Source organism: Cnephaeus nilssonii (genome assembly GCF_951640355.1).
Source record: "Cnephaeus nilssonii genome assembly, chromosome: 9".
Lineage (NCBI taxonomy): Eukaryota > Metazoa > Chordata > Mammalia > Chiroptera > Vespertilionidae > Cnephaeus > Cnephaeus nilssonii.
In genome coordinates, this window is record NC_137080.1 from 97,493,269 (window position 1) to 97,519,548 (window position 26,280).

General features: G+C 56.6%; 2 protein-coding genes across 5 annotated transcripts in view; one reads left to right on the forward strand and one right to left on the reverse strand.

The window, feature by feature from the left end:
• The first annotated feature begins 12,375 nt into the window (after positions 1 to 12,375).
• On the forward strand, positions 12,376 to 19,180 carry ZFP57 (ZFP57 zinc finger protein). 2 transcript variants are annotated; one of them, XM_079781236.1, is made up of 5 exons: positions 12,376 to 12,455; positions 15,277 to 15,667; positions 16,065 to 16,188; positions 16,552 to 16,656; positions 17,128 to 19,180. In XM_079781236.1, the coding sequence occupies exons 2-5, from the start codon at positions 15,569 to 15,571 to the stop codon at positions 18,159 to 18,161; spliced, it is 1,362 nt and encodes a 453-aa protein (XP_079637362.1). In that variant the 5' UTR covers positions 12,376 to 12,455; positions 15,277 to 15,568; the 3' UTR covers positions 18,162 to 19,180. The 2 variants fall into 2 exon arrangements, with proteins under 2 accessions (XP_079637362.1, XP_079637361.1); XM_079781235.1 differs by having other exon boundaries at positions 16,062 to 16,188; positions 17,128 to 19,177.
• Positions 18,900 to 26,280, reverse strand: part of MOG (myelin oligodendrocyte glycoprotein) — a gene marked incomplete at its 3' end in the record, with an annotated part of 51,921 nt that continues 44,540 nt past the window's right edge. For 2 of the 3 annotated variants that reach the window (XM_079781239.1, XM_079781238.1), the window contains 6 exons: positions 21,911 to 22,024; positions 20,792 to 20,812; positions 20,461 to 20,481; positions 19,779 to 19,895; positions 19,548 to 19,568; positions 18,900 to 19,220 (listed from right to left, as the gene is read on the reverse strand). In XM_079781239.1, coding sequence (XP_079637365.1) covers positions 19,207 to 19,220; positions 19,548 to 19,568; positions 19,779 to 19,895; positions 20,461 to 20,481; positions 20,792 to 20,812; positions 21,911 to 22,024 — 308 coding nt within the window. Of the gene's footprint in view, positions 19,221 to 19,524; positions 19,569 to 19,778; positions 19,896 to 20,460; positions 20,482 to 20,791; positions 20,813 to 21,910; positions 22,025 to 26,280 lie in introns of those variants that run through there. The other variant, XM_079781237.1, reaches the window with a different exon arrangement.

A 26,280-nucleotide genomic window follows, 5' to 3' on the forward strand; every position in this document is an offset into this window, starting at 1 on the left:
CAAGACTGCCACGCAGGCCTCCCCTGAGCTTGTCAGGTTAGCATGTGGCTCCTTTCGTCCACAAAAACTTGCCACAGCTTGCTAGGTTGTGACAATGGGGTCTTCCATTTTATTGCCTATTAATGAGAAAGAATTGGGGCAATGGTTAAAGACCGAGAACCAGGAAGTTGATTCAAAGACAGTTGCCCTAACAGTGCCTGGCTGTTGCTAAAGTTCAGACCAGGGTCTTGGTCACCGATCTGGTGGTTAGCTCAAGGGCTTTCTCAGCATTTGGAACCACGTAGGTCAGAACCAGGAGGGCTTCTCCCTTTCTCCCTTCTCATCAGCCTGCAGTTCCATCAAGCTCAGGCTCCATATGTAGAGTTCCCACAATACCCAGCTCCCTCCGGCGTCCTTCCTCCCGCTCATTGTCTTCACACTCAAACCCAGTACCTATCTCCTGTCCCACTCCTCAGAGTCCCCGCGCCACCATCCCCACTCACACTGCAGTGCTCCTCAGCCTGTCCTCAGAGCTGTCAGGCCCCGGCCTGCTGCTCTGCCTCAGGGCTTCCCACGGCCTTGGCCGGCCTGTGTCTGCTGCTCTCCCGTCTCACAAGGAACTGTAAGCGGCTGAGAGTCTACAGCCAAGCAAGCCTTGTGCTGAGCGCCGATGAGCTGGTATCGCAGAGACAAATAACCGTGGCCGTCCCAATCCGGCTCTCCCCAAACCTATGCTGTGATGCTTATTGAGTGAGCAAACAAATGCCCTCTTCATCCCAGATCTCTTTGCTGACACTCAAGATTTGAGGATCAAATCAAATCAAATGGTCCAGGGGCCAACAGCCTAGTTTTGTAAATAAGGTGATTTGGCCCAGCCGGCGTGGCTCCGTGGTTGAGCATTAACCTAGGAACCAGGAGGTCATGGTGCGATTCCTGGTCAGGGCACATTCATGGGTTTCGGGCTTGATCCCTAGTGGGGGCCTTGCAGGAGGCAGCCTATCAATGATTCTCTCTCACCATGGATATTTCTATCTCGCCCTCTCCCTTCCTCTCTGAAATCAATGAAAATAAATATTTTTAAAAAGTCATTTGGAACCAGGACTGGGATTAGGGTTGTGGACAGAAAAGGGGCCGCATACTAAACCTGGCAAGCTGAGGGGAAGGCCTGCAGGGCGGCCTTACAAACTCAGACACCTGAAGTAGCCACAGAGGATGGCCTGAAATTAAAACTTTCTAACTAAAAGCAAGTCGCGCAGGCAGTCATGTCCCAGGGCAGTATCTTCTCCCACAGAGGTCAATCTTTGCCTTAACTAAGCTTGTCTGTTGTCTTTTTGCATCTACAATAACAAATCAGGGTAATTTCCTTTTTTCTGGATCCCTCGCTGCACCAGAGCAGAGACCACAAAACCCCTCGTTGTTATTGTTATCATGTTAATTGTTAAGAAGGATGTATCTATTCCTTTTACTCCTTATCCAATCCCAGAGATTTCCCCGCTTTGCTTTCTCCTGTCTATCACCAATGGAGCCCCTGTAACCACCCCTTACACCTCTTCCTTTGACTGTAATGTACAAAACTGCTGTTCTCAGGAGCATTTTCTCACTCTGTTGAGATTTTGCTTCCTCGCAGTTGTCAGTTTGGCTCAAATAAACTCATAAAAATCCTCTTCAGGTGTAAATGTTTCTTACGCTGACGGGAACGAGAGGCCGTTCATGCCAGTGCGGGTCAGGTCCCGTCTTGTTTTTTAGGAAGTCCCTTTATTATTTATTTATTTATTTGTTGTTATTATTTTTAATCCTCACCTGAGGACATTTTTCCATTGATTTTTATGTTGTTGTTTTGTTGGTTAATCCTCACCCGAGGATATTTTTCCACTTATCTTTTTTAAAATATATTTTTATTGATTTCAGAGAAGAAGGGAGAGGGAGAGAGAGATAGAAACACCAATGATGAGAGAGAATCATTGATTGACTGCCTCCTGTACGCCCCTTACTGGGGATCAAGCCCACATGGGCATGTGCCCTTGACTGGAATCGAACCAGGGATCCTTCAGTCCACAGGCCAGCGCTTTATCCACTAAACCAGCTAGGGCTCCATTGATCTTTTAGGGAGAGTGGAAGAGAGAGGGAAAGACTGAGAGGAACATCGATGTGAGAGAAGCACATTGATTGGTTGCCTCCTGCACGTGCCCCCACCAGGGTCTGGGCCAGGGAGGAGCCTGCAATCAAGGCATGTGCCCTTGACCAAAATCGAACCTGGGACCCTTTGGTTCACACAATGCTCTATCCACTGAACCGCACCGGCTAGGGCTCCATTGATCTTTTAGGGAGAGTGGAAGAGGGAGGAAAAGACAGAGAGAAATATCAATGTGCGAGAAACACATTGATTGGTTGCCTCCTGCAAGCTTCCTGACCAAGGCCTGGGCTGGGGAGGAGCCCACAACCGAGGTACATGCCCTTGACCAGAATCGAACCCGGGACCCTTTGGTCTGCAGCTTGATGCTCTATCCGCTGAGCCACCCCGGCCAGGGCAGATCCTGTCTTTTTTAAAGGGCACATTTAGTTTCTTCATGGTTAATGGGAATCATAGTTGGCACCCCTCCCTCAGCCTCTTTGAAGATTGTGGTAATGTACATCATTGCTTCACCTCATGCTTTTCCTGCCACCTTCCCCACCAGCCGCCTACCCAGAGACCCCTCAGTCCACAACATGCATGTTTGTCTGTAAAGCAGAGCAGGCCGCTTGCCTCGGGAACACTGCAAGATGTGACACCCGCCCCGGCCAGCCTCCAGCACACGCGTGCAGCCCACACAGTGTGGTGACGTGAAAGCAGAGGGCCTGGCTCAGGTCCTGGAGCAGCACGATGTGGGCTTCGGTACGGCAACCTCCCAGGCCTGTGTCCTCACCTGTGAATGAAACAGGTAGAATCACATGTTCCCAAACATGCTCCCTCAAGGCGAGCCCTGTTACAGTGTGGCGGTCATCACCAGGTGGCTGTGAGCCGCGGTCCAGGAACCACTCTGACTTCTTTTAAGTTTGTTTTTCAGATTGAAAACCAAGTCACAAACCCAGAGACAAACTCAATGCTGTGAGGGTTGCCTAAGGAGGAAGGCGCGAGACCAAAAGGGATGAAGAATTATGAATTTATTAGGTCACCTGGAGACCAGATGGGCTGAGCCCCCAAATGGCGCCAGCTCCCAGGGATGGGGAGTCAGAGGTTTTAAAGAACCTCTGGACTGGGGAGGAGCCCACAGGCAGACAATTCTCTGGGCGGGTCTGGATCCTGGGAAGGTCCAGAGGGGAAGGATAATGGTCTTAGCAAGCGGAATGTTGTCTAAGTTAAAGGGAATGCCGTTGTGAAGTGGCCTATCCAGCCTTTTTTGTTGTATGGAATAGGGACGAAGGTCATAGCTTCCATGGTTACTTCCTGCTGAGAGGGACATGGAGATCACAGGGGATGGACTTTGATAGTCGCTGGAACACTGTATAGATTCCTCCTGGTGCGGGCGAGAGGAGCAGCAGCATGAGTTCCCTGCGAGACCAGTTGGTGAAGGCTCCAGAGGGACTGGGAGGTAAAAGCTGGCCCGGAGGCTTCCACAGCGTCACTGGTCTGGTTTTGCTGCTTTTCTGAGCCTGGAGCTGAAAGACAACTGAGGCCTAGATGTGATCTTTAGGGAGGAAAAGGTCAGGGGTCTAAGTTGCTTGACCAGTGATATGAAAGGGGAGGAGAGGTTACCCTGGGGGCAAGGTTCTTGTTTTCCCAGTTTTGCCCCTTGCTGGGCACCCACAGCTTTCTTGTAGGTCCTGAGATAGGATTTCAAAATAGGATAGAGCAGTGGTTAGGTCCCCATGCCAGCTCCAAGCCCTGCTGCGATGCTGAGGGTTAGGAGGAGAGGGGTGATCTGGACGCTCTTCTGTCGAATATGGTGGGTTATGGGGCAGGTGAAGACTGATTACCGGGGGCTACACCTACACGGGGTGAGAGAGACGAGAGAACAGGCGCCCATCCAGCTGGTCGGGAGGCAGAGTATGTGTTCTCCCCACAGAGGAAGGAAAATCCCTGATCACGGAGACGAGCTGAAAGGTGCAGGGAGAAGAGGTCGACTAAAGGGTATGAGGTTCCTTTGCCTGGCGCTCCCCATAAGGGGTGAGATTCTATTGCTATAAAGTGGGCAGGAATGCTAGGATGGGAAAAGCGAAAGAGAAGGAAAGGAGTATTTGAAGCCTGGATGGTTGGATAAGAAGTAAAACGGACCGGCTGTAGGAAGTAACCGTTGGCTTCTCCTGTTCCCAGCGGCCGTCGGGCAGTTCTAGTTAACTGTGGTGTGGCCAGCTGATGATGGGAGATGGCCTGTTATACTGCCCTGTGACCTTGTAAAGCACAAAGGGGCTTGGGCAATTAGTGGGGTGTGCAGGGTGATGGGACCTGTGACGGGAGGGAGGAAGGAGCCACCTCAGTAGGAGATAGAATATAAGAACGGAAGAGGAGGGAGGCTTGATGCCTGGGCTGCAGGATAATTGCCTAGAAGGGTGTCTGCCTTTTTGAGAAACATAGTTCCCTTTCCCTTCTTTAAGCTAGAGTGATCTTTGCCCGATTCCTTGTCTTGATTGGGATAGGGATGGTGCTGTACGCTGAAGAGGAGAGGGGAAGGCAGAGCCAGCAGTCCCGGCTTAGGAGGGAACAGGTGAGGGTAAGTGCTGGTTGGAGGTGAGTGGAGGTGAGAAAGTCCCCATGGGTGTAGGAGAGGAAGGCTGTGGATGAGAAGGAGAGCTAAGCCCCACTTCCAGGGTCAGATGGTCCCAAGGGGGAGGGTATGTCAGGGACCTAGAAGGAAGGAAATCTCTTCCCAGGGGTAGGTGAAGTCCCTTGGAGAAGGGAGTCCCATAGGAAGGTGCGAGTCCTGATACGAAGGCGAAGGGCAGTAGTAGGACCTGGAGGGTGTGTTGGGAGAGGAGGTGGGCTTTCTGGGAAGGCAGGGTTGGTAGGGTCAGTACACGGGGGGCATGTGCAGGGTGCTCTCTTATTCGCCTCTTCTTCTGGGATGCGGGTAAGGTGGAGTTTGGTGGCTGTGATACTTAGGGGACTCCGGTCATGTGATAGAGGGGACAGTCATGGAGGAGATAACACGTTTCCTGTCCAAGATAATGGTTCGGCTCTGTGGGGTGAGAGTGACACCGACGTAGGTGACTGTGGTTCGGGACAACTGGGCTTTTTGAGGGGATGTGTGGTAGCCCCAGTGGGGCACCGAGGTAGAACAAGAAAAGAGTGGATAGAGGGGGTGTCTAGTTAGATGCAGTGTAGAGGTGAAGTGGCTAATGGCTGTGACACTAGTGTGTAAACCCCCATAATAGAGACTGAGGAGGGGACGAGGGTCCCAGTGAATTCGGGGAGGGCAGAACAAGTGGCCCCGGTGTCAGTTAAAAAGGAGAGCAGCCCGGCCAGCCTGGCTCAGTGGTTGAGCACCGACTTATGAACCAGGAGGTCATGGTTTTGATTCCCGGTCAGGGCACATGCCCAGGTTGTGGGCTCGATCCTGTGTGGGGCGTGCAGGAGGCAGCCAGTCCATGATTCTCTCTCATCATTGATGTTTCTGTCTCTCTCTCCCTCTCCCTTCCTCTCTGAAACCAATAAAATATATTAAAAGAAAAAGAGAAAAAAAGGAGATGGGCTCACCTGCCACCACAGTCGTTCCCCGAGGCCCTGTCCTGGTGATGGAAGTCTGTGGGGCCCTGTCAGGGCCTGGGCAGCTTCTTCGGTGGCCAGTCCCAGGAGGTCTGGGAGCTCCAAACCGGATCCAGAGGGCGACCATGCTGGACTGGCTGAGGCCAGACCCGGAGGGGCCAGACTACAGTCTGAGTTCCAGTGGCCTTCCCTTCAGCACCTTGGGCAGGGCCCAGGCGGGGGTCACGGGTTTGAGCAGGACTTGGCTCAGTTCCTTCCTTGCTGCATTTGAAGCATGGGCCCAGAGAGGCTTAGCCCTGGCTTACGCCTGGTTGGAAGACCAGCTCTTCATCTGGGGTTCGTGAGAGCGGTGGCTAGGAGCTGGAAGGCCTCAGCCTTGGCCTGATCTCGCCTTTGATTTTGGATTTGGGATTCCTTGTCTCTATTATTAAAGACCTTAAAGGCCAGGTTAACAGGATCTTTTTGAGGGGTTTGTGGACCTGTGTCTATTTTCGGAGTTTGAGGCTGATTGGGTATGTCAGGGGCTGATTGGGCTATAAGATGGGTATTCAGAAGGAGGGCTCCCTCTGGGGCGTGGGGTCTAAGGTGGGAAATTCCCATAAGGCCTCCGTGAGGCGGGAGAGGAGGACAACTGGGTTTCCTTTAGGGCCCTGAGTAATCTCATTAAGTTCGTCATAGGTGACCACCTTATGGGCAGCCTTTCTGAGTCTGGCAATGAGACGGGATTAAATGGCTATGGAGCCGGCGCCCTGGAGAAGTAACCCAATAGTCCCGTCTTGGGTCAGTTTGGAGGATTATGTCAGCGCCAACTGGGTCGGCCACCGAGTCCTGTCTGTGGAGGGCACAGCACGGTCCTGAGCTGCTAGCCCAACACGTTCCTTCTTTTCTGGGTGAGAGAGGACAGGAGGACATGGATGTTGTGCCAGGTCAGGTCATAGGACTGGGTCAGGCACTCAGATTCCTTGGTAAAGGTGGGGGGGTCAGGGGAAAAAGACCTCAGACGCCTCTCTATCTGTGCAAGGTCAGACGTCGAAAATGGGATGTGTACCCGGACAGTCCCCTCAGTTCCAGCTGCCTCCCTCAGGGGTAGAGTGGGCGCGGGGATAGAAGTGGGCGCGGGGACACTGAGACCCGGGGTCTCTTAGGGCAGGGCTGATGAGAAGCCATTGCTGTTTGCTCTGCCCTGAGACTCCGCCCCATCCAAGCTGTGCTCAGAGGCTTTTGCATATGAATGGCCTGGTCCTTTGAAATCTATACTTACCTATCAAACTGCAGCTGAGTCTGAGAGATGCAGAATATCCAAAAGAAGGCCCCAGGCCCCACAGCAGCTTGCACTGATTCACAGCTGGGCTTCATCTGGGCACCTCCAAACCCCAAACAGAGAAGAGGAATCTGCAGATCTCTCCTTAGCTCCTGCTGGGTGGCCTCAGGCAGAGGCTAAATTAGCACCTCCTTGGAGATCCAAGAACCAGTGTACCAAGGGGTCAGAGTAGGACCATCCAGATTACAACTCCTCAGATCCATAAGGGACACACTCAGGGGGTAGACTCAGTGAGCACCAAAGCCCCACTGAAGCAAGTCGTGTCATAAGGGTGTCTCCAGCACAGAAGTTCTCCCATCGTAGGCACAGCTGATCCTCACAGCCAATTGGCCTGGAGGTCAATTCCTCCCAGTGATACCAACAACAATCAAGGCTTAACTACAACAAGACTGTGCACACAGCCCACAAAGGGGTGCATCAAGAGTGTCCACCTTGCCGAAACCGGTTTGGCTCAGTGGATAGAGCATCTGCCTACGGACTGAAAGGTCCCAGGTTCGATTCCGGTCAGGGGCATGTACATTGGTTGCGGGCACGTCCCCAGTGGAGGGGTGTGCAGGAGGCAGCTGGTCGATGTTTCTCTCTCATCGATGTTTCTAGCTCTCTATCCCTCTCCCTTTCTCTCTGTAAAAATAAATAAATAAATAAATAAATAAATAAATAAATAAATAAATAAATAAAAAGAGTGTCCACCTCAGGTAACTGGGGAGGCTGAGCCACTGGGCCCTATAGGACACCTAGCACACAAAGCCACTCTATCAACTCAGGGAAGCAGCCAAAATGCGGAGACAAAGAAACAGGTCACAAATGAAAGAAATGGAGGAAAGCAAACTACAGGATATAGAGTTCAAAACCATGGCTATAAGGTTTTTCAAGAATTTCCTAGAAAAGGCCGATAAATTTAGTGAGACCCTCGAGGATATGAAAAAGGACCAACTAGAAATTAAGCATACACTGACTGAAATAAAAAAATAATATACAGAGATCCAACAGCAGACTAGAGGATTGCAAGAATCAAGTCAAAGATTTGAAATACAAAGAAGCAAAAATCACCCAACCAGAAAAGAAAAAAGAATCCAAAAATATGAAGATAGTGTAAGGTTTCTCTGGGACAACCTCAAGCATACCAACATCCAAATTATGGGGGTGCCAGAAGAAGAGAGAGAGCAAGATACTGAAAACCTATTTGAAGAAATAATGACAGAAAACTTCCCCCACCTGATGAAAGAAATAGACTTAGAAGTCTAGGAAGCGCACAGTACCCCAAACAAGAGGAATCCAAAGAGGACCACACCAAGACACATCATAATTAAAATGCCAAGGGCAAAAGACAAAGAGAGAATATTAAAAGCAGCAAGAGAAAAACAGTGAGTTACCTACAAGTGTACACGCATACAATTGTCAGCTGATTTCTCAACAGAAACTATGCAGGCCAGATGGGAGTGGCAAGAAATATTCAAAGTGATGAATAGCAAGAACCTACAACCAAGATTACTCTACCCAGCAAAGCTATCATTCAGAATTGAAGGGCAGATAAAGAGCTTCACAGATAAGAAAAAGCTAAAGGAGTTCACCACCACCAAACCAGTATTATATGAAATGCTGAAGGGTATTCTTTAAGAAGAGGAAGAAGAAGAAAAAGGTAAAGATAAAAATTATGAACAGCAAATACATATCTATCAACAAGTGAATCTAAAAATCAAGTGAATTAAAAATCTGAGGAACAGAATAATCTGGTGAATATAATAGAATCAGGGGCATAGAAAGGGAGTGGACTGACAATTCTCAGGGGGAAAGGGGTGTGGGGGGTGCGGAAAGAGACTAGACAAAAATCATACACCTATGGATGAGGACAGGTGGGGCGGGGGTAAGGGCAGAGGATGGGGTGGGAAGTGGGTGGAGGGGAGCTATGGGGGGAAAAAGAGGAACAACTGTAATAATCTGAACAATAAAGATTTAATAAAAAATAAATAAATAAAATTGGAAGTGCTGTTTTCAGGCCATTGAGACTTACCATCTAGTTTATGTTGTGGCCAAACTGTTACAAAAGGAAATTAGGTGGTTGGGCCTGATCTCCCTGGCGACTGTGCAGAGGGAGTGTGGCGTGGCCTACGAGAGAGGAAGCGTGAGTGATGGGTCACAAATCCAAAGGTGACTGTTTAGGGCAGGCGTCCCCACTGCTAAACAAATCACCATGAGAAATGAGAGGTGACCCTCTGGACTGGGCGTCTCCAATCCAGAAGGATCCAAAGTCAAATGGCCTAGCACTAGGACTTTTGAGATAAAAGACTTTCAAGAAGTCAGTGAGAGAGAGTGGGCAGAAGACCAGAGACGAGGGGAATTGTGGGACGTCACTCGCCTGGAGAAGACTGGCCCGTGTGGGATGGAGGGTCAGCAGTGGGAAGCAGCGTCCCGGTCAGGCGCTCAGGAGGGCTGGCAGGGAGGGAAGCCTGATCGAGGTTGGCAGTGGAGTCGCCTGAGTAGGATTCGAAGGTAAACCCAAGACAAGCTGTTGCTGCCAGCTGCTCTCCAAGGAGCAAACTCAGGGTGACCGAAGCTGGGGTGATGGCTCCCTTTCCCCGTGGAACCCGCCTGGGTTTCAGCACCAAATGCTAGGGCCGCTGAGGGAGGAATGCACACGGCCAGAGCGGTGAGGGGTTGTAAATGTGTTCTGTCATCTGCACACCCCATGGGCTGAGCCTCAAAATGGCGCCAGCCCCCAGGGACTGGAGGCAGCGGGTTTAAAGGACTCCAGGCGGCTTTTTCTGGGTGGAGAATTCTCTGGGCGGGTCTGGATCCTAGGAAGGTCCTGAGGGGAGAGATAATGGTCTTAGCAAGTGGAATGTGGTCTAAGCCAAAGGGAATGTCCTTGTGAAGTGGCCTAAAGATCAGTTCCCAGGGGAGGGGCAGCGGTTCAATTTGTGATCAGACCTCACAAGCATCTAGTGGGGCAAGTCCCGTCCTGCAGGCGCAGAGTGCTGCACACCCCGGGAACTCTGCTGAGGTGTCCCCGGCATCAGTGCTCCCAAACAGAAGCCCGCTAACCTACTCTGATTGTTTAACTCCAGCAACTCCCATGTCCTCAAGCCATAAAAACCGAGCCCAACTGGGGCACAGAACCTCGAGACAGAACCAGGACAGGTGGAACAGGGAGACTGAGGCAGAGAGCTGAACAAACTGCAAAGCAATTTACAGCAGGCCCCTCCCTAAGAGCATCTCGGCCTCGGTTGTAGTCCAGCTCCAGCCCAGAAAGGCAGCACGGCCCGGTGGACAACACCAGGACCAGCTGCCATGACGGACGACCCCCTGCCCTGGCCCTGGCCCTGACCCTGGCCGTCGGTGGAGCCCACGCCCTGGAGGAGCCACCTGGACACGGGTGCATGTGCTGGAACCCTCCCCCAAGCCTCCCCTAAGATTCCCACCTGAGAGAGACCCTCAAGACAGAGGAGCCAGAGCTGCCCGCCCTCTGGGGAGCAGCCCCACCAGTCCCTCCCCCTCCTCTTCCCCCAACCCCCCAGGCGTGCGTCCCCTAAGCCCTAAGGGGCCCCTGGGACTTGCAGCCAGGGAGCAGTGGGCAGCGGCAGCGCGTCCCAGGCTAACCCCTGAGCCTGTCCCCAAGGCCCCCTTCTCTCTGACTCCCTGAGAGCTAGGGCGGCCCAGCCGGGCTCCCCTGCTGCTGCTCTCCTAGGCCCTTCCTTGTTCCACTGTCCCTGCTTTAGTAAATGTTCCCTCGTAGTCATCTGGACTCATGCTGTGAAATTGTTCCGGCACAAATTCAAGCACCTACACACACCCAGCCGACCCCAGGCAGACCCACCAACGCCAGGACCCCCTTCCGGTGACAACCCGAGGCCCCATCTCAGGGTTCTGGCCCTCTGCAGGGCCTCAATCAATCTGCCTTTGCTTTTACCAGTGTCCCCGGTCTAAATCCTTTTATATCGGGACAAGAACCTAAACTTGTCAGTAACACAGAGATGGAATAACAATTCCTACCTCCCATGGTGCTTGTGAGGATTTAGTGGAGGCTCTATTTACAAAAGTATTTTATAAACTGTGAAACCCAATGCCAATGTGAAATATTTTCATAGGGCTGATTAAAAAGATAAAAAGATGCCCTGGCCAGGCGGCTCCGTTGGTTGGCGCATCCTCCCGTTTACTGAAAACAGCTGCAGGTTCAATTCTCGGTCTGGCCACACACCTAGGTTGCAGTTGGATCCCAGTCCGGGTGAGAACGGGAGACAACCAATAGATGTTTCTATTTCACATTGATCCCCCCCTTCCTCTCTGTATAAAATCAATAAAAACATGTCCGGGGGTGAGGATTTAAATAAGGTGTCACTGAGAAAGGCTGACTTGGGTTCAGCTCAGTGGTAAGGTCCCAGGTGAGGAGAATTTACCTGGTCATGGTCCTCTCCCTGGCCTGCCACCTCTCACCGTGTGATGGAAGGCAGGTTCAGCAGCCTGCCGGACAGAAGCCAAATCCGAGAGGCAGGTGCTGGTGCAACAGGAAAGATGTTTCCTCAGGTGAGGACACTTGGGAGGATGGTGGACTCCCCTCTCAAAGACCAATCTATCTTCCTGCTCACACCCAGGGTTCTTATAGGGAGGGGAGGGGAGGGGAGGGGAGGGGAGAGGAGGGGAGGGGAGAAGAAGGGGAGGGAAGGGGAGTGGAGGGGAGAGGAAGGGGAGGGGGAGGGGAGGAAAGAGGAGGGGAAGGGAGAAGAAGGGGAGGGGGAGGGGAGAGGAAGGGGAGGGGAGGGGGAGGGAAGAGGAGGGGAGGGGAGAAGAAGGGGAGGGGGAGGGGAGAGGAAGGGGAGGGGAGAGGAGGGGGGAGGGGAGGGGAGGGGAGGGGGAGGGGAAGGCTATTTTCCCTCTAATTATCCTCTTAGCTTTTGGTGGCTCAGGCCCTCTGCGTTCAGCTTTCTAGCCTTGGCGCCTCAGTGTGAGACCCCCCCGTGGGCGAGGCCCCCTGCCAGGGAGGCTGGAGAGGCTGCAGCCCCCAGCCCCGCCCCCAGGCTGCGCACTGCGTGGGGGAGCCGGGTGGAGTTCCCCGGGGACCCTTGGGCCCCCGCTCGCCCTCGGCCTCTGCGCAGCTCCGCGCGGCCTGGCCCGCCGCTCCACCTGCCCGCCCGGCCACGAGCTGGCGAGCGCGGCCCGGCCTCCGCCCTCCCGGGGAGGCTGTGCCCCCACGTCTCTCCGGGGCCGGTGAGGGTCTCCACTCTGCTCTTTGGGCTCCAGGTGGTGGCGGTGGTTTTAATCAGATTTTAATTTAAGATGTGACCCCTTTTCCAAGAGTAAGTTAAGGTTGGGAATAAGGGAAGGTAGCCCGGAGGGCGGGGTGGGCGGGTCCTCCTTGGGCTCAGACGCACCGCGCCGCCTGCGGGCCCACAGCCTCCGGGGCGGGCGGGGAGCGGAGCCGGTCGCCGCCTCCCGGACGAGCGCGGCTGGGGCGGCTCGCGGTCCGGGGCTCCCCCCGCGGTGAGTAGGCCGAGGGCGGTGGGCCCGCCGGGGTCTGAGCCGACGGAGGGGTCTGTCCCGCAGCCTCCGCCCAGAGCGCGGCCGGCGGGGAGCTTCCGACCCGTCAGCTGGGCGGCGGGGTGGCCGCTGTGGGCGCCTGGCACGTGTTGGGAAAGGGGGTCCCGGGGAGGGCGTCTCGGGGCACAGAAGGCCAGCCCCTGGGTCCTAGGCGCCAGCCTTCGGGAGGCCCCGGCGGGCGGGGAGCGCAGGGGTGGGGCGCTGGGTGCTGGGCGCTGGGTGCTGGGCGCTGGGGGCGCGGGGCGCTGGGTGCTGGGCGCTGGGGGCGCGGGGTGCTGGGTGCTGGGGGCGCTGGGGGCGCGGGGTGCTGGGCGCTGGGGGCGCGGGGTGCTGGGGGCGCGGGGCGCTGGGTGCTGGGCGCTGGGGGCGCGGGGTGCTGGGCGCTGGGGGCGCGGGGTGCTGGGCGCTGGGGGCGCGGGGTGCTGGGGGCGCGGGGCGCTGGGTGCTGGGCGCTGGGGGCGCGGGGTGCTGGGCGCTGGGGGCGCGGGGTGCGGGGTGCTGGGCGCTGGGGGCGCGGGGTGCGGGGTGCTGGGCGCTGGGGGCGCGGGGTGCGGGGTGCTGGGGGCGGGCCCGCACCCGGAGGGGTCAGGGCCGGGGCCGGGCTGGAAAGGGCCCTTGAGGGACTGGGCAGCCCCGAGGGCTGGCTCGGCCCAGGGCGGGGGCGGGGGCCAGGGGGCAGGCCCACGTGCCGGTTTGGGGTCCGAGGGAGACTACGGGGCGGGGGCGGGGGCTCAGGACTGGAAAATGGCGACTCCTCCGCTCGGGGACGGAGCTCTGGAGGGCGGGACGGGCGCCAGGTGGCCGTTCAGCCTGCACCTCCGGTCTCCGCGCCGGGAGCCCGCAGCCTCGCTCCCGCCCGAGCCCCGCAGCCCGCGACCCGGGCAAAGGCGGTGGAGGACCCGCGGTGGGAGCGGGGTCTCCTTGGCGGGAAGGCAGGGCCTTGCGGACGGACGGACGCCGTCACTGATGCTGCTTCGGGATGCGGCCTGAGCGGGCTCTGCGGGAGCGCGGGACAGCGGTTTTCCATTCCGTGGCTCATAAACCAAGTCCTAACATTCTGTGGCACACCACAACTTTTTTTTTTGCTGATCTGACAATAAATATAATTTTAATTCATACACACCGGACAGCTATTGTGTTGGCTGTTGTCAGTTTTTTAAAAAATATATTTTATTGATTTTTTACAGAAAGGAAGGTAGAGGGAGAGAGAGATAGAAACATCAATGAGAGAGAAACATCTATCAGCCGCCTCCTGCACACTCCCCACCGGGGATGTGCCCGCAACCAAGGCACATGCCCTTGACCGGAATCGAACCTGGGACCCTTGAGTCCGCAGGCCGACGCTCTATCCACTGAGCCACACCGGTCAGGGCTATTGTCGGTTTTTAAATGTGACGACCTGAAGGAAAAGAGGTCGGTGCCCCTGACTAAAGGTCGGTATTGCCTGTTTGGCAAGCCTTGGGGCACAGCCGCCCGTGGGGAGAATGAGCAGGTCTGCACGCCTGGCAGAGAGCGGCGGGCTGGGCGGGAAGGAAGCCACAGGGGGAGGGATTCCAGCTCCCATCCCAGCACCGCACCCTTCCTGTCAACTTCCTCCCATCCCTAACCCCATTGTCAAATGCCCCTTTTCTTGCTGGCATGTTCACTTCCATCACTTGTTCAAAAAAGTGAAAGAAGTAACAGGTTTTTATGCCTTTATTCTTTTCACGCGTCTCTAGAGGAGACGTGGCACGCTGCTGTCGGCAGGCCTGGGAGTGCAGCCAGGTGCCTCAGCGGGAGCCCGGAATGCGTGCCTGACGTTGGGGTGCCATCACTATTCTTCACAGTGATGAGGGAGAGGGAGAGAGAGAAACATCAATGAGGAGAATCATTGATCAGCCGCCTCCTGCGCGCCCCCTACTGGGGATCAAGCCCGCAACCCAGGCATGTGCCATTGACAGGAATCGAACCTGGGACCCTTCAGTCCACAGGCCGACGCTCTATCCACTGAGCCAAACCAGCAGGGCTTCGTTTTTTTAAAATCCTTACCAGAAGACATGCAGAGAGAGAGAGAGAGAGAGAGAGAGAGAGAGAGAGAGAGAGAGAGAGAGAGAGAGGCAGAGAGGCGGAGAGAAAGAGGAGAGAGGGAGAAACATTGATGTGAGAGAGGAGCATCAGTCGGTTGCCTTCCATGTGCCCCGACCAGGGATCCAGCCTGAAACCCAGTATGTCCCTGAGCCGGAACGGAACCAGCGACCCTTCAGTGCACAGGGTGATGCTCAGCCACCGGCCAGCTCACCGTATTCTTTACAAACATCTGTATATATGAAAACCCAAAGAGCCATCCTTTTCTCCTCGATGGGATCTTAGCGTGTCTCCTTTAATCCCATTTTCCAATGAAACCAGATCAGAATCAGGAGAAGGGTGCGGGTGCGGGTGCAGGTGCAGGTGCGGGTGCGGGTGCGGGTGCGGCCATTCTGGCTCCCTCGGGCAGGCCCTGCTGCTCCAGAGAGCTTGGGGACCGGGCAGCCCACCCTCGGAGCCAGTCTCGGCTTGGACCAGAGTGTCCTTGAGCGATAGCACCTCTGCACTTGGGGTTAAAACGGTGAGTTAGCGGTCACCCGCACCGTGCTGCAGGTCCCTGGCTCGGAGCAGGAGTGGGCGCCTTTGTCTAATAAGGAAGCTGGTGCTCCTCACTGCCCGCCCCCCCCCCCCCCCCCGTGCTCATGTTTGGTTTCTCTCTGTTGCTTCTCACTCCCCTCCTGCTGATGTGTTTGTTTCTCAGGCTCCCAGAGGTGGGCACGAGCCGGCGGTTAGACGCAGGGAGAAACGGCAGGCGCCTTCCCAGCCCAGCCTGGCGTTCCTGGACAGTGGCAGCCGCGCCCGGGTGGCCAGGTCCCTGAGCTCTGGAGCCGAGGCTTGGGACCCGGAGGAAGGCAGCCCCTGAGCAGATGGTCGGACACAGGAAGCCAAGCCAACTAGGGCCTTGCAGGCCGCTCCCTCGGGCTCTGCCACCTCCGGGCGGGAGGTAGCCCCGGGGGCACGTCCGCGAGGGGCTGAAGCTAGGCAGAGGTGCCATGGCAGTGCAGCTGTGCCCCGGCACCGGCCCCGGCCCCAACCAGGAGGCCCCGTGGGCAGCGGCGAAGAGGGAGAGCCGGTGGCAGGCCTGGGCGGAGGTGAGGAGACCGCTGGGCGGGTTCCTGGGCTGCGGCTTTTACCCAGCCCGTCTGCAGGTCAGATGGGACCTCAGGCTGCTTCCAGCTGAGCAGCCCCAGGAGGGGCCGAGGGCCTTCGCCGGCAGCACGGCGCCCTCACGGGTGCTTCCTGGGCCGGCAGGCCGCAGCCTTGCTGCTTGCTCCCCGAACCTGGTCATTCTCCGTGTAAACCCTCCCTCTGCCCCTATCCTTTCCTTCCCTCCTCTCCAGCCTTCCTTTCTTTCCTCGCCGTCACCGCTCTGGCTCTGTGCCTGAGTTCTACTTCCCCTGCTCCCGGGGGTGTGCTTTTCCCTTCGCTTTTGGACGGGGCCAGTGTCTGCTCTGGGTCCAGACTCCCCGAGCCCCTCTCTTCCAGAAGCCAGTCACCTTGGAGGACGTGGCCGTGCGCTTCACCCCGGAGGAGTGGGCGTGTCTGGACGCCCGTCAGAGGGCCCTCTACCAGGAGGTCATGTCCGAGGCCTTCAAAACCCTGGTGTCTGTGGGTAAGCGGCGGCCCGCAGCCTGTCCCAGGGCCTGGGCGCTGGGCTCCCCTGGCAGGCAGGTCGGTCACCTCCAGCAGCCTCACTGGCCCTTGGTTCTCGGGTGAGGTCTGGGTCGGAGCCCAGGGAGGGAGGAAAGGGCTGAGAGCCTGCGCGAAGGCAGCGGCAGTGCTGCCGGGATGGCTGCGCCCGGGCAGGCAGCGTCCCCTCGTCCCGCCCGCTGCTCGGGCTGGTTTTGGAGCGTGTCCCCGGCACCGGTGTTCCCCAGATTCTAGTTCTTACACCAAGGGCACAAAGCAGCCTGCTGTTCCCTTTCGGTGCAAAGGGCCACACCGGGGACCTCCGCTCCTCCCTTCCCACCCGCAGCGGGAACCGCGCTGTCTGACCCAGATCTGGTCGCGGAGCTGGAAGAAGAAGAGCAGCGGTGGAGAGCAGCCCTCCCTCCCCCGCGCGGGGGAGGCCGGCCTGCAGGTGCGCCGCCCCCGGGCCCGGGCTTCGGGAAGCTTCCAGGGGCTGAGGGCTGCATGTGGCTGCTTGTCAGGGGCACGCCTTTGCTGAAGCCCTTGCAAGAGAAAAGGAAGGACGGGGTGGACCTGACGCCCAGAGGGTTGGGGAGACTGGTTCCTGGGGTGAGGACGTGAGAGGCTGCGCCAGGCCGGCCGTGCCCAGTGCCCGCTGACACTCCCCTCTGAGCTTCCCTTTCAGCAGCACCTCCTCTCTCTCCGGTCCCATCTGCACGATGTCAGGAAAATGAGAGGAATTGGGTTTCAAAAAATGTTATAAGTTAATATTTTAATCTGATATTGTTGAAGGATTACAGTTCAGGTTTTACTTGCTGTTAATTAGAAAAACCCCGGTGCGGCTGAGGGTGCAGAGCGGGGCGGGAGGCCTGGGCGCCGGCCCTGGGGGTGAGTCTTGCTGTGTTCTTCTCGGTCCTGGCAGGAGGCGAGGAGCAGCCCGGGGGCAGCGGCTCAGGCCCGGCCTCCTTCCCAGCCGGGCCCCTGGGCGGGCCCCCCGAGCCGCCGGCGTCCGGGGCTGGGCCCCCCTTCCCCTGCCCGCTCTGCGGCCGGTGCTTCGGCAAGCGCTCCAACCTCCACCACCACCAGCTGGCCCACCGTCTGCAGGGGCCGCACCTCTGCGGCCAGTGCGGGAAGTCCCTCCGCAGCCCCAAGGCCCTGGCCGACCACCGGCGCACGCACCGCGGGGAGCGGCCCTTCCGCTGCGGCCTCTGCGACAAGACCTACTGCGACGCCTCGGGCCTGAGCCGCCACCGCCGCGTGCACCTGGGCTACCGGCCGCACTGCTGCCCGCGCTGCGGCAAGGGCTTCCGCGACCGGTCGGAGCTCAAGCGCCACCAGCGGACACACGCGGCCCCGGGGCCGGCGGGGAGCCCCGTGCCAGCGGCCGGGGCCCTGGAAGCCGCGCGCAGAGCCGAGGGCCCCGGAGCGGGGCCGCCCGCAGGCAGGAGCCCGGTGCTCGTGGTGAGAGCGCGGGCCCCCGCGGCCACGGCCCCAGCCCCAGCGCCGCGGCCCCGCGGCCCGAGCACCGGGCCCCGGGCTCCCCTGCCAGAGCCTCCGGGACGCGGGGCGCCCCCCTGCCCTCCCGGCCCCCCGGCCCCCGGCGCGCAGGCCCCGCGCCCCCGGCACCAGGAGACCCGCCGCTGCCGCCAGTCCTTCCGCTCGCCCTCGGGGCTCCGCCACCAGCAGGCCCGCGGGGAGCCGGGCTACCGCTGCCCCGTCTGCGACCTCTGCTTTGGGGAGAGGGAGGCCCTCGTGGGGCACTGGGGGAGCCACCGCGACGGGCTGTGCCGGGCGGTCCTGGGCCGGTGGCTGGGCCTCTCGCCGCGCCCCCCCTGTGGCCGGGAAGGCGGTGGGTCTCCGGGGAGCCGGACCCCCAGGAGGCGGCCGGGGAGGAAGGGAGAAGGGGTGCGGAGGAGGAGAAGCCGCCGAGGCGGGGACAGCCTTGGACACGAGTAACCAGCCGATGGAGGGGGTCTGCCTGCGTGGCCTTCCCGAGGGCGGGCCGGGGCGGCGGGCAGGAAGAGGCGCGGGAGGTGGCACCGGAAACGTTGTTAGCACCAGCTGTTCTGTGTCTCACACCATGAAGCAGGAATCGTTGAGCCAAACCATTGGTGGTGCTCCGATAGGCATGGACACGGGAGGAAGGGATGGGAGGGGAAGTCGAGGGACCCCTCTGCTGGCCGTGGAAGTACGGGGGGGCCTCAAAGCAGGCGGCCACCCGCACCTTTGTCCGCTGCTCCTGGAGGCCCGGGGCAGAGCTCGGCGGAGCTGGCTCTCCCTGCGCCCCCTCTGCAGCTCACTCTGCTCTTGGATGGTTTGGACTCATCATGTTCCTTCCCTTCCCCCCTCCGCTCAGCCCGCTGGGACCGGGGTCGCTGCCCATTGGCATGCTGGGAGGCAGCGGCCCTGCCCTCCGTGCTCCGCAGAGACCGCCCTGCACCACTGCTCGCCCTGCACCACTGCTCGTCTGAGGACTTCCGGGTGGAAGGCAGGAGGCGGAAAGATGCAGGCACAGCCCTGGCCGGTGTGACTCAGGGGACAGAGTGTCAGCCTGCGGACTGAAGGGTCTCGGGTTCCATTCTGGTCAGGGCACATGCTCAGGTTGTGGGCTCGATCCCCAGTAGAGGTTGTGCAGGAGGGAGCCAATCCATGATTCTCATCATTGATGTTTCTATCTTTCCCTCTTCCTTCCTCTCTGAGATCAATAAATATATATATTTTAAAAAAAGATGTAAGTACAAAAACAGGAAAGACAGCTGGGAAAAAGTAGATGACAGACGAGAAACAAATGGGTGCGTAGAGAAGGTGGAACAACAAACGACGTTTCTCCCTTCCTTAAAAAAAATTAACAACGAAGAAATGAGTCCTATTTGGAATTCGGGGCGTTCCTGGAAGTGCAAGTTGGAAGGTGCCCACAGCCAAGAGGCCTGATGGATGCAACATCCTGAGGACCGATTCTTGGCCCGGCCAGGCTCTCCCCGCTCCTGCCGCTGAGGCTGCCTCAGAAGGGGTTCCCTAGGAGAAGAAATCACGTGAAAACTGCCAGTAGTTACTCCATGAACCCTTAAACCCGGAGAGGGGAGGCCCTCGGGGCCGCCGGCCTGGGCCTGTCCCTGTGAGGGCCTCAGGCAGCTGCCCTCGGAGGGGGAGGAGGGGTCTGTACCCAGGGGCACGGAAGGTGGTGCCCTTCCCTGCCGCCCGTCCAGCTGGCAAGACAGCTGCTACCTCAGTCCCCTCACCCGTGCAGCCAGCCCCCTGTCCATGCCTCAATAGCCCCCTCTTTCGCCGCTTTCCTGTGTTTGTTAGTTTGTTTCAGCTTTTAAGAAGGAGGAATGAACTTACTTAGTTCTTCAAGAAATTGCCCTGAAAACAAAGAGAAGGAGGTGACGGTGGGAGGTGACCAGTTCCCGCCCGCCCTCCCTGTGCAGCTCTGCAGGGACGCACCCCTTTCCACTAGGGGACCCACGGATTCCCTGAGGAGCCTGGCTGGCCCTGGTGACAGAGGGAGACCCCAGCGTCTGGAGCCCTGGTCCATCTTTCCGCCCCCGCCCTGTTTGCGCCCCACCCCTGCACCTGCTAGTCTTCGGTGCAGCCAGTTGTAGCAGATGACCAAGGCGGCCAGGGGTCCGAGCACCGGCACAATCACAAACAGGGTCACCTTCCAGCAGGGCACCCTCAGAAAGTGAGGATCTGGATTGTCCACCAAGAACAAGCAGGATTAACGGGGGCTCCCTGTGCCCAAGCACCCCTCCATATCATATGGGGTTTCTTAACCTGGTGCAGAAGTCAAAATCCTGCTTATGTTTCTCAGGGTTTTGGAATGACACCATCAGGCCTGAACAACGTTTCAGAGGGGCGTGCTATCCACTCCCTCAGCAAGCCCCGGGCTAGTCATGTGGCTGGACTCCTGCACTCAGGAACACGCCACAGCGTGGGTTCAGCCGGTGACCCGTGTACTTGGCTCTCCAGTTACTTCATGTATGTGTGGCACCTCCCCACCAGACAGTGAGGGTTTGTGCAAAGGTCCGGTTTGCCCCGCCCTCTGTTTCCCGAGAAGAGGACGATGTGCACGTAGTGTGATCCCCACGGAGCGAACCGCAGTGACGCGGTGCCCGCACTCGGACCTTACCCGTTGGATGCAGGTGCTCATTCAAAGAAAAAGCAAGAGGAGACCAACAGGAGCCAGGGGTCCTGATCCCCCAGGTGCCCGGCCCGAGGGACACAGCAGACCCAGGGCCCGTACCCCAGCACTTACCAAAGGTCCTGTGAAGGCTCTCTGAAAAGAACAGACGGAGAGGGACTTAGAAGGCCTGGAGGCCACACTGGGCCTTTGTTTTTTAATTAATCACCTAAAGTTCTTTCTGCCTGACAGCGACACCCGACAGACGGAAGGAGGGAAGCTGCGGATTTGGTGCCTGCCCTCGCTCACAGAAAGCAAGAGGAATGAAATGTTCTGTCATTTTTGGCTGCTTTGGGAGTTTTAAAGGGAACTCAGGGATTGGCAAAGATGTCCTGGGAGAACGACCATTTTGGTGAGGCCAAAACCAGAAGGGAGGGGTTGAGGAGGGAAGGCAACTGAAACTCACCTATCTCTGCTCGAAGTTTTCCTAAAATGGAAAAAGGCAACACAGTTAGTCCCCGCTCGGCACCACCTGGGCCTGCCACGCCCGCCCAGCGGGCAGCTTGCTGTGGTTGGGAAGAGCCGCTGGGCTGGGAGCGGAGAGCCCGGCTCTGTACTTGGCTATTGTCTGGACTAAATATTGGGATAAAGAATGGGGAACCTCGGGTGCACAGCAAAGCCCCAAACCAACAAGATTTTATTACCTCCCCCAGCTCTTCGCCCTTCGGCTGCTCTCAGGTCACAGGGCACTCCGCCCTGCTGGGCTCACTTTGTAAATGTAAGCCACTTCCCATCGGACAGGAAGGGAGCAACTGAACACCTAGAGGAGCAGCTTCCTCGCCGGCACTTTACATGACATTGCCCTTCCGCCAGGCTCACAACTTAGGGGAGGGCGAGGCTCTGCCTGCCGGCGGCGCCCGGAGGCCCGGAGGGTCAGTGGGGCGGGACTCCGGCCTGGCTGAGCCTTCAGGTTCTTCCTGCTCGGCCTGTGGACTGAAGGCCTTGTTTATGCGGGACAAGTTCAAGGGGAGAAAAAAGCCCCCACTTTCTATGCCACCAACACCCCCCTCCCTCCAAAGCCCTTGCTGCTATCCTCTTGGGAGTGGGGGGGGGGGGGGGGAGCAGGTCCTGCGGCTTTGCCTCTGAGAACATGGGGGAGGGGGGGCAGGGATGGACGCTCCGGACGCAAAAGAGGAGCTCCATTTCCGGCGGAAGCCAGTCCTTGGTGCTGAGTGGAGATGGAAGGAGGGTTTCTGAGTACCTGCTGCGTGTGTTTGTGTTCCCCTAAGAGCCCAGCCCTGACTGACCCAGCTCACGCCTCGCGTGTGGAGTGCTCCCTGGGGCCAGGGCCCAGCAGGGCTCGGGCTGAGCTCCCCGCACGGGCTTCCGGGCATGTGGACCGGCTCCTGCCTGGGCTGCCTCATCTGCAGGCCCACCTCGGGGTGCAAGGGTCTGCGGCCTGACAGCGCTCTGCTGCGTGAGCCTGGCGTGGGGTTCTGGACCCAGGAGTCGCTGGAGGGAAGCGCTGGGAGCCGGCTCATGGCTCATACCTCCTGCTGGGAGGGCACCGCGCCACGGGGCCTACCTCTCAGCCTGCGCTGCAGGCCCAGGAAGAGCAGGCCGGCCACCAGCTGCAGCAGGAGCAGGGGCAGCACCGCCAGGCTGGCCAGCGCGCCGGGCCCCACCCAGTGGAAGGGATCTGGAAGAGAGCACAGGCCAGCCAGTGGGAGGATCTGGACAAGCACAGGCCAGCCAGCTGGCACCCCATACCCCACCCCAGGCCGCCCGCTCCTCAGTCAGGTGAGCGAGGGAATGAACATCGCCGAGGCTCAGAGAAGGCAGCACAGAATTGACACCCGAGCTTAGTCTTGAAGGAGAGGCTAGAGCTTGGCACAGCAGCACTCAAGGCTGCAGGTTGGGCTAATCTTGGGGAGTTTTGAGAGCCAGCCAAGGGATGCTGAGGCCCCATGGGACAGGCCTGAGCTGGCGACCACAGCAGAGGAGAGCCGGTGGGCAGTCAGAGGTCACGGTAGCAGGGGCAAAGGAAAGGACAGGAGCCATGGTGGAGGTGGAGGAGTTCAAAGGGCTGAGAACTCTAATGGGGAAAGGATGCGTGTTGTCAGTAACGCTGAAACTAAACGCAATGCTTCTTTCCATTATGTTTGTGAGCAGCACACTCCAATATAAGCAGAACCTGTGACCTTGTCTTCAATAAAAACCACAAATACCTTCATGTCACATGTTGCAGAAATCTCAAAATATCACTTCGGTCTCTCATTAGTTTGGAATTACACTAATTATCAGGCCATCCCATATCTTGTTATTTTGTTAACTATTTCAGTGCTAATGTGTTTTATTTTATGCATTTAAATCCCCCTTCCGAGAAGGGGCCACCGCCTTCCCGCTCTGCCAAAGGGGCTCCACGCACACCAGGGTTAGCGATCCCTCCTCCGGAGCTTTGAGACTGGAAGACCCACAGAACCTGGTGCCTGAGCGTGCGGAGCGGAGGGGGCGGGAGGGCGGGACTCAGCTCTCTGCTTCCACCTCTTTCCCATTCTAGAGTCTGCTGGGCCCCGAGCGCTCCTGTCCAGTCTCAACGTGCCGTGCCTCCGCCAGCCCTTACCTGTTCTCTGCTTAGAGGGCCGGATAAAGACCCTGCCATCGGCGTCAGGAATTAAGTCACAACAAGCAACATTAAACCGGTCAGGAGGGTGCTGGCCCACTAGCTCGTCCCCATACACCAAGGTTGTGGGTTCGATATCCGGTCAGGGCATAAACTAGAAACAATCAATGAATGCATGAAGCAGTGGAACAACAAATCGGTGCTTCTCTTTCTCTTCCTCTCTCTCTCTCAAATCAATAATAAAGCAGTCCATCTAAAAAATAAATAAGTGGGTCAGGAGGGATTCGTAGGCATAAATACAATCGCAGAAGAAAGCGCAGCGAGTCTACTTGGAAGTTCCCGTCTGGGTACGGTGGCAGCTCGGTTGTGCAGCTCACATTTTGGCTCTGTCTTTGTAACCAGGAGAGAGAACAGAGCCCATGGACCTCCTGACGGGAAGCAGCAGGGTGGCCGCCTCCGCGTGTGCTTGACAGGGTGACCGTGCGTCCGACCCGTCCGCTGACAGAAAGCGCAGGGCGGAGCACCGTTACACAGCAAGGGGTGCAATCGGCAAGATCTAGGTCACGGGAGACACTACAGCGCCAACACCGACAGGTAGATCTTGTTTGGGTTCAATTCAAACAAACCAGTTGTAAAAATATACTTATGTAACGATCAGGAAAATCTGAATACAGACTGGGTATTGATGACTTTAAGGAATTTTTGTTAATTTTAAAAAATGTGATCATAGTCTTGTGATTATAATTTCTTAAAGCATTTTACTCTTTTTCATTGAATTTTTTGGGATGACATTGGTCAACATAATATACACTGAGTGGCCAGATTATTATGATCTCTGAACGCATAGTAATCTGGCCACTCAGTGAGTGTGTGTGTGTGTGTGTGTGTGTGTGTGTGTGTGTATTGAAGGCCCAGTGCATGAATTCGTGCATAGGTGGGGTCCAGTCAGCCTGGCCAGGGGGAGGGGACATGGACAGTTGGCCGGCCTGCCTGCTGGTTGAACTCCTGGTGGAGGGGACAACGTGCATATTAGCCTTTTATTATATAGGATATACACTGAGAGGCCAGATTATTATGCGTTCAGAGACCATCATCATCTGGCCACTCGGTGTAGGTTTCAAGTACAGCTCTATAACACATCACCTGCATACTGCATCGTGGCTTCTCCATCCAAAGTCAAGTCTTCTTCCGTCACCATTTAAAAATGCGTAGGTTGATTTTAGAGAGGAAGGAAGGGAGGAGAGAAGCACTGGTTTGCTGTGCACTTGTCTGTGCATCATTGGCTGCTTCTTGTATGTGCCCTGACGGGGACCAGGCCTCAGCCGTGGCACATCTGGACGATGCTCCAGCCAGCTGAGCTACCGGGTCAGGGCTCCTTCCCGAACCGTTTGTCCCCCCTTTACCCCCTTCTACCTCGGCCACCTCCTCAAGCGGTCTTCACTCGAATGATGCATCCTCACGGATTTAGCAATGAGGTGATCCTGCAGCCTAGGACTTGCCTCTAACTCAGTCGGAAGCAGGTAATGGGGGTCAGCGAAGCAGTTTGCCTTTGGTCATAGCTATTGCGGGCAGTGATGGGTCCTTGGAGGCTCGTTATCGTTATTCTCTCGACCTCGGTATATATTTTAAGGTTTCATAATGATGAGTTTAAAGAAAGGATTAGAGACAACTATTAATAAAGCCACAAAAATGACAAGGAAAGAATGAGGTCAGAGAGACAACAAAACTCTGCGGAGGAGCAGGTGCAAGCGCCCGGGACCTGCACTGGCCCAGCGCTGACCGGAGCCCAGCCTCGCCTCGGCCGCTCCCAGCCAGGCGGGCGCTGGTGTGGCTGTAAAACTCCTCTCCCGGGCTCCAGGCACGCAGGCTGGAACCGGAGGAGGGGGTGGAGTGTGGATACCAACCCAGAGGAAACCCCCCTCCCTGAGGCAGTTTTCGTTTTGAGGTCACTTTTTCTTGTACAACAAATGCTGTCTGAAGAGCACTCCGTGACACACGCTGTCCTCACAGCCACCCCGTCCCTAGAATAGGCTTTGTTCTCCACACAATGCGCTCTGGTCCCAGCCTGCAGCTATTGTCTGAGGGGTTGGCTGGCGTTTGGCCGCAGGTGGGGAGGAGGAAAGGGGAGAAAGGAGGCTCCCACCCTCACAACACCTTTGTCCTTCCATTACAGAGCAATTAACTTCTCCCTGGCCAGCGCTCGGCGGTTAGAGCGTTGTCTGATCCGGCTTTAGTCAGGGAACATACAAGACGCAACCAATAAATGCAGAAATAAGTAGAACAACAAAATCAATATTTCTCTCTCCCTCTGAAGATCAATCAATTAAAAAATAATTAATTTTCAAAGCTTCCCTTTCATCCACTTCACCTTGCCCACATCTAACCATCCTGGGATAAAATAATAATAATAATAAAATGAGACGAATTGCAGGTCACCCATCACAGAGAACACTCCAGTGCAGCTCCGGGAAGGGCGTAGAGGAAGCACACGCTCAGGTGACATGTTCAGACGTGTGTTTTAGCGGCTTGCTCCCCTCAACTATGTTGGAATATATTTTTCAATAACGTTTCTCATCTAATAAAACACCGCAGACACATCAACTTTGGAATTCATTGTAATAGAATTTGGTCAATTTGACTCTTTTAGGACTAATCCCCTTGTTTATAACAAATAAAAGCAGATATTCCAAAGCAACAAGAAGGAAAAAGCCCCTGGCACACTTGACTAACTCAGATTATTCATATTGTCTTCTAGTCGCACAAACTGATCAGAAATTGATTCTTTCGGGTTTTGTTGCCTCCATTGATCTCTTTTTTTTTCCTATTTTGGTTTTTGTTCCTTACAAATCTTTTCTTTATATGTACACAAATGCACGTTACATTATGTACACAAATGTACATGTACTTGTGCTTTTACAGGAAGGTCACATGGATAATTACGATCTTTTCTTTCGTGCTCTGGGGTGGGTCACACCCCATTCTCCTCTCTGCTCCCCCAAAGTGAACCACACTAACTTTCCTATGGATCTCTTTTCATATTTCTCTGAGATACACAACATATTCACAAACATAAGGTTTAGTTTTTCTTCACATCGTGTCATTGTGTAGCTTGCTTTTTTTTTTTTAAATCCTGGCCCCAGGATATTTATTCCATTGATTTCTAGAGAGAGTGGGAGGGAGGCAGGAGGGGGAGAGAGAAACATTGGTCCGAGAGACTCAGGGACAGGTCGCCGCCCACCTGTGCCCCTTCCCGGGCTAGGAGCCTGCGGCCGCGGTACAGGCCCGGGACCTGGAATGGAACCGAGAGCCTCGTCTGCGGGCATCGCTCTAAC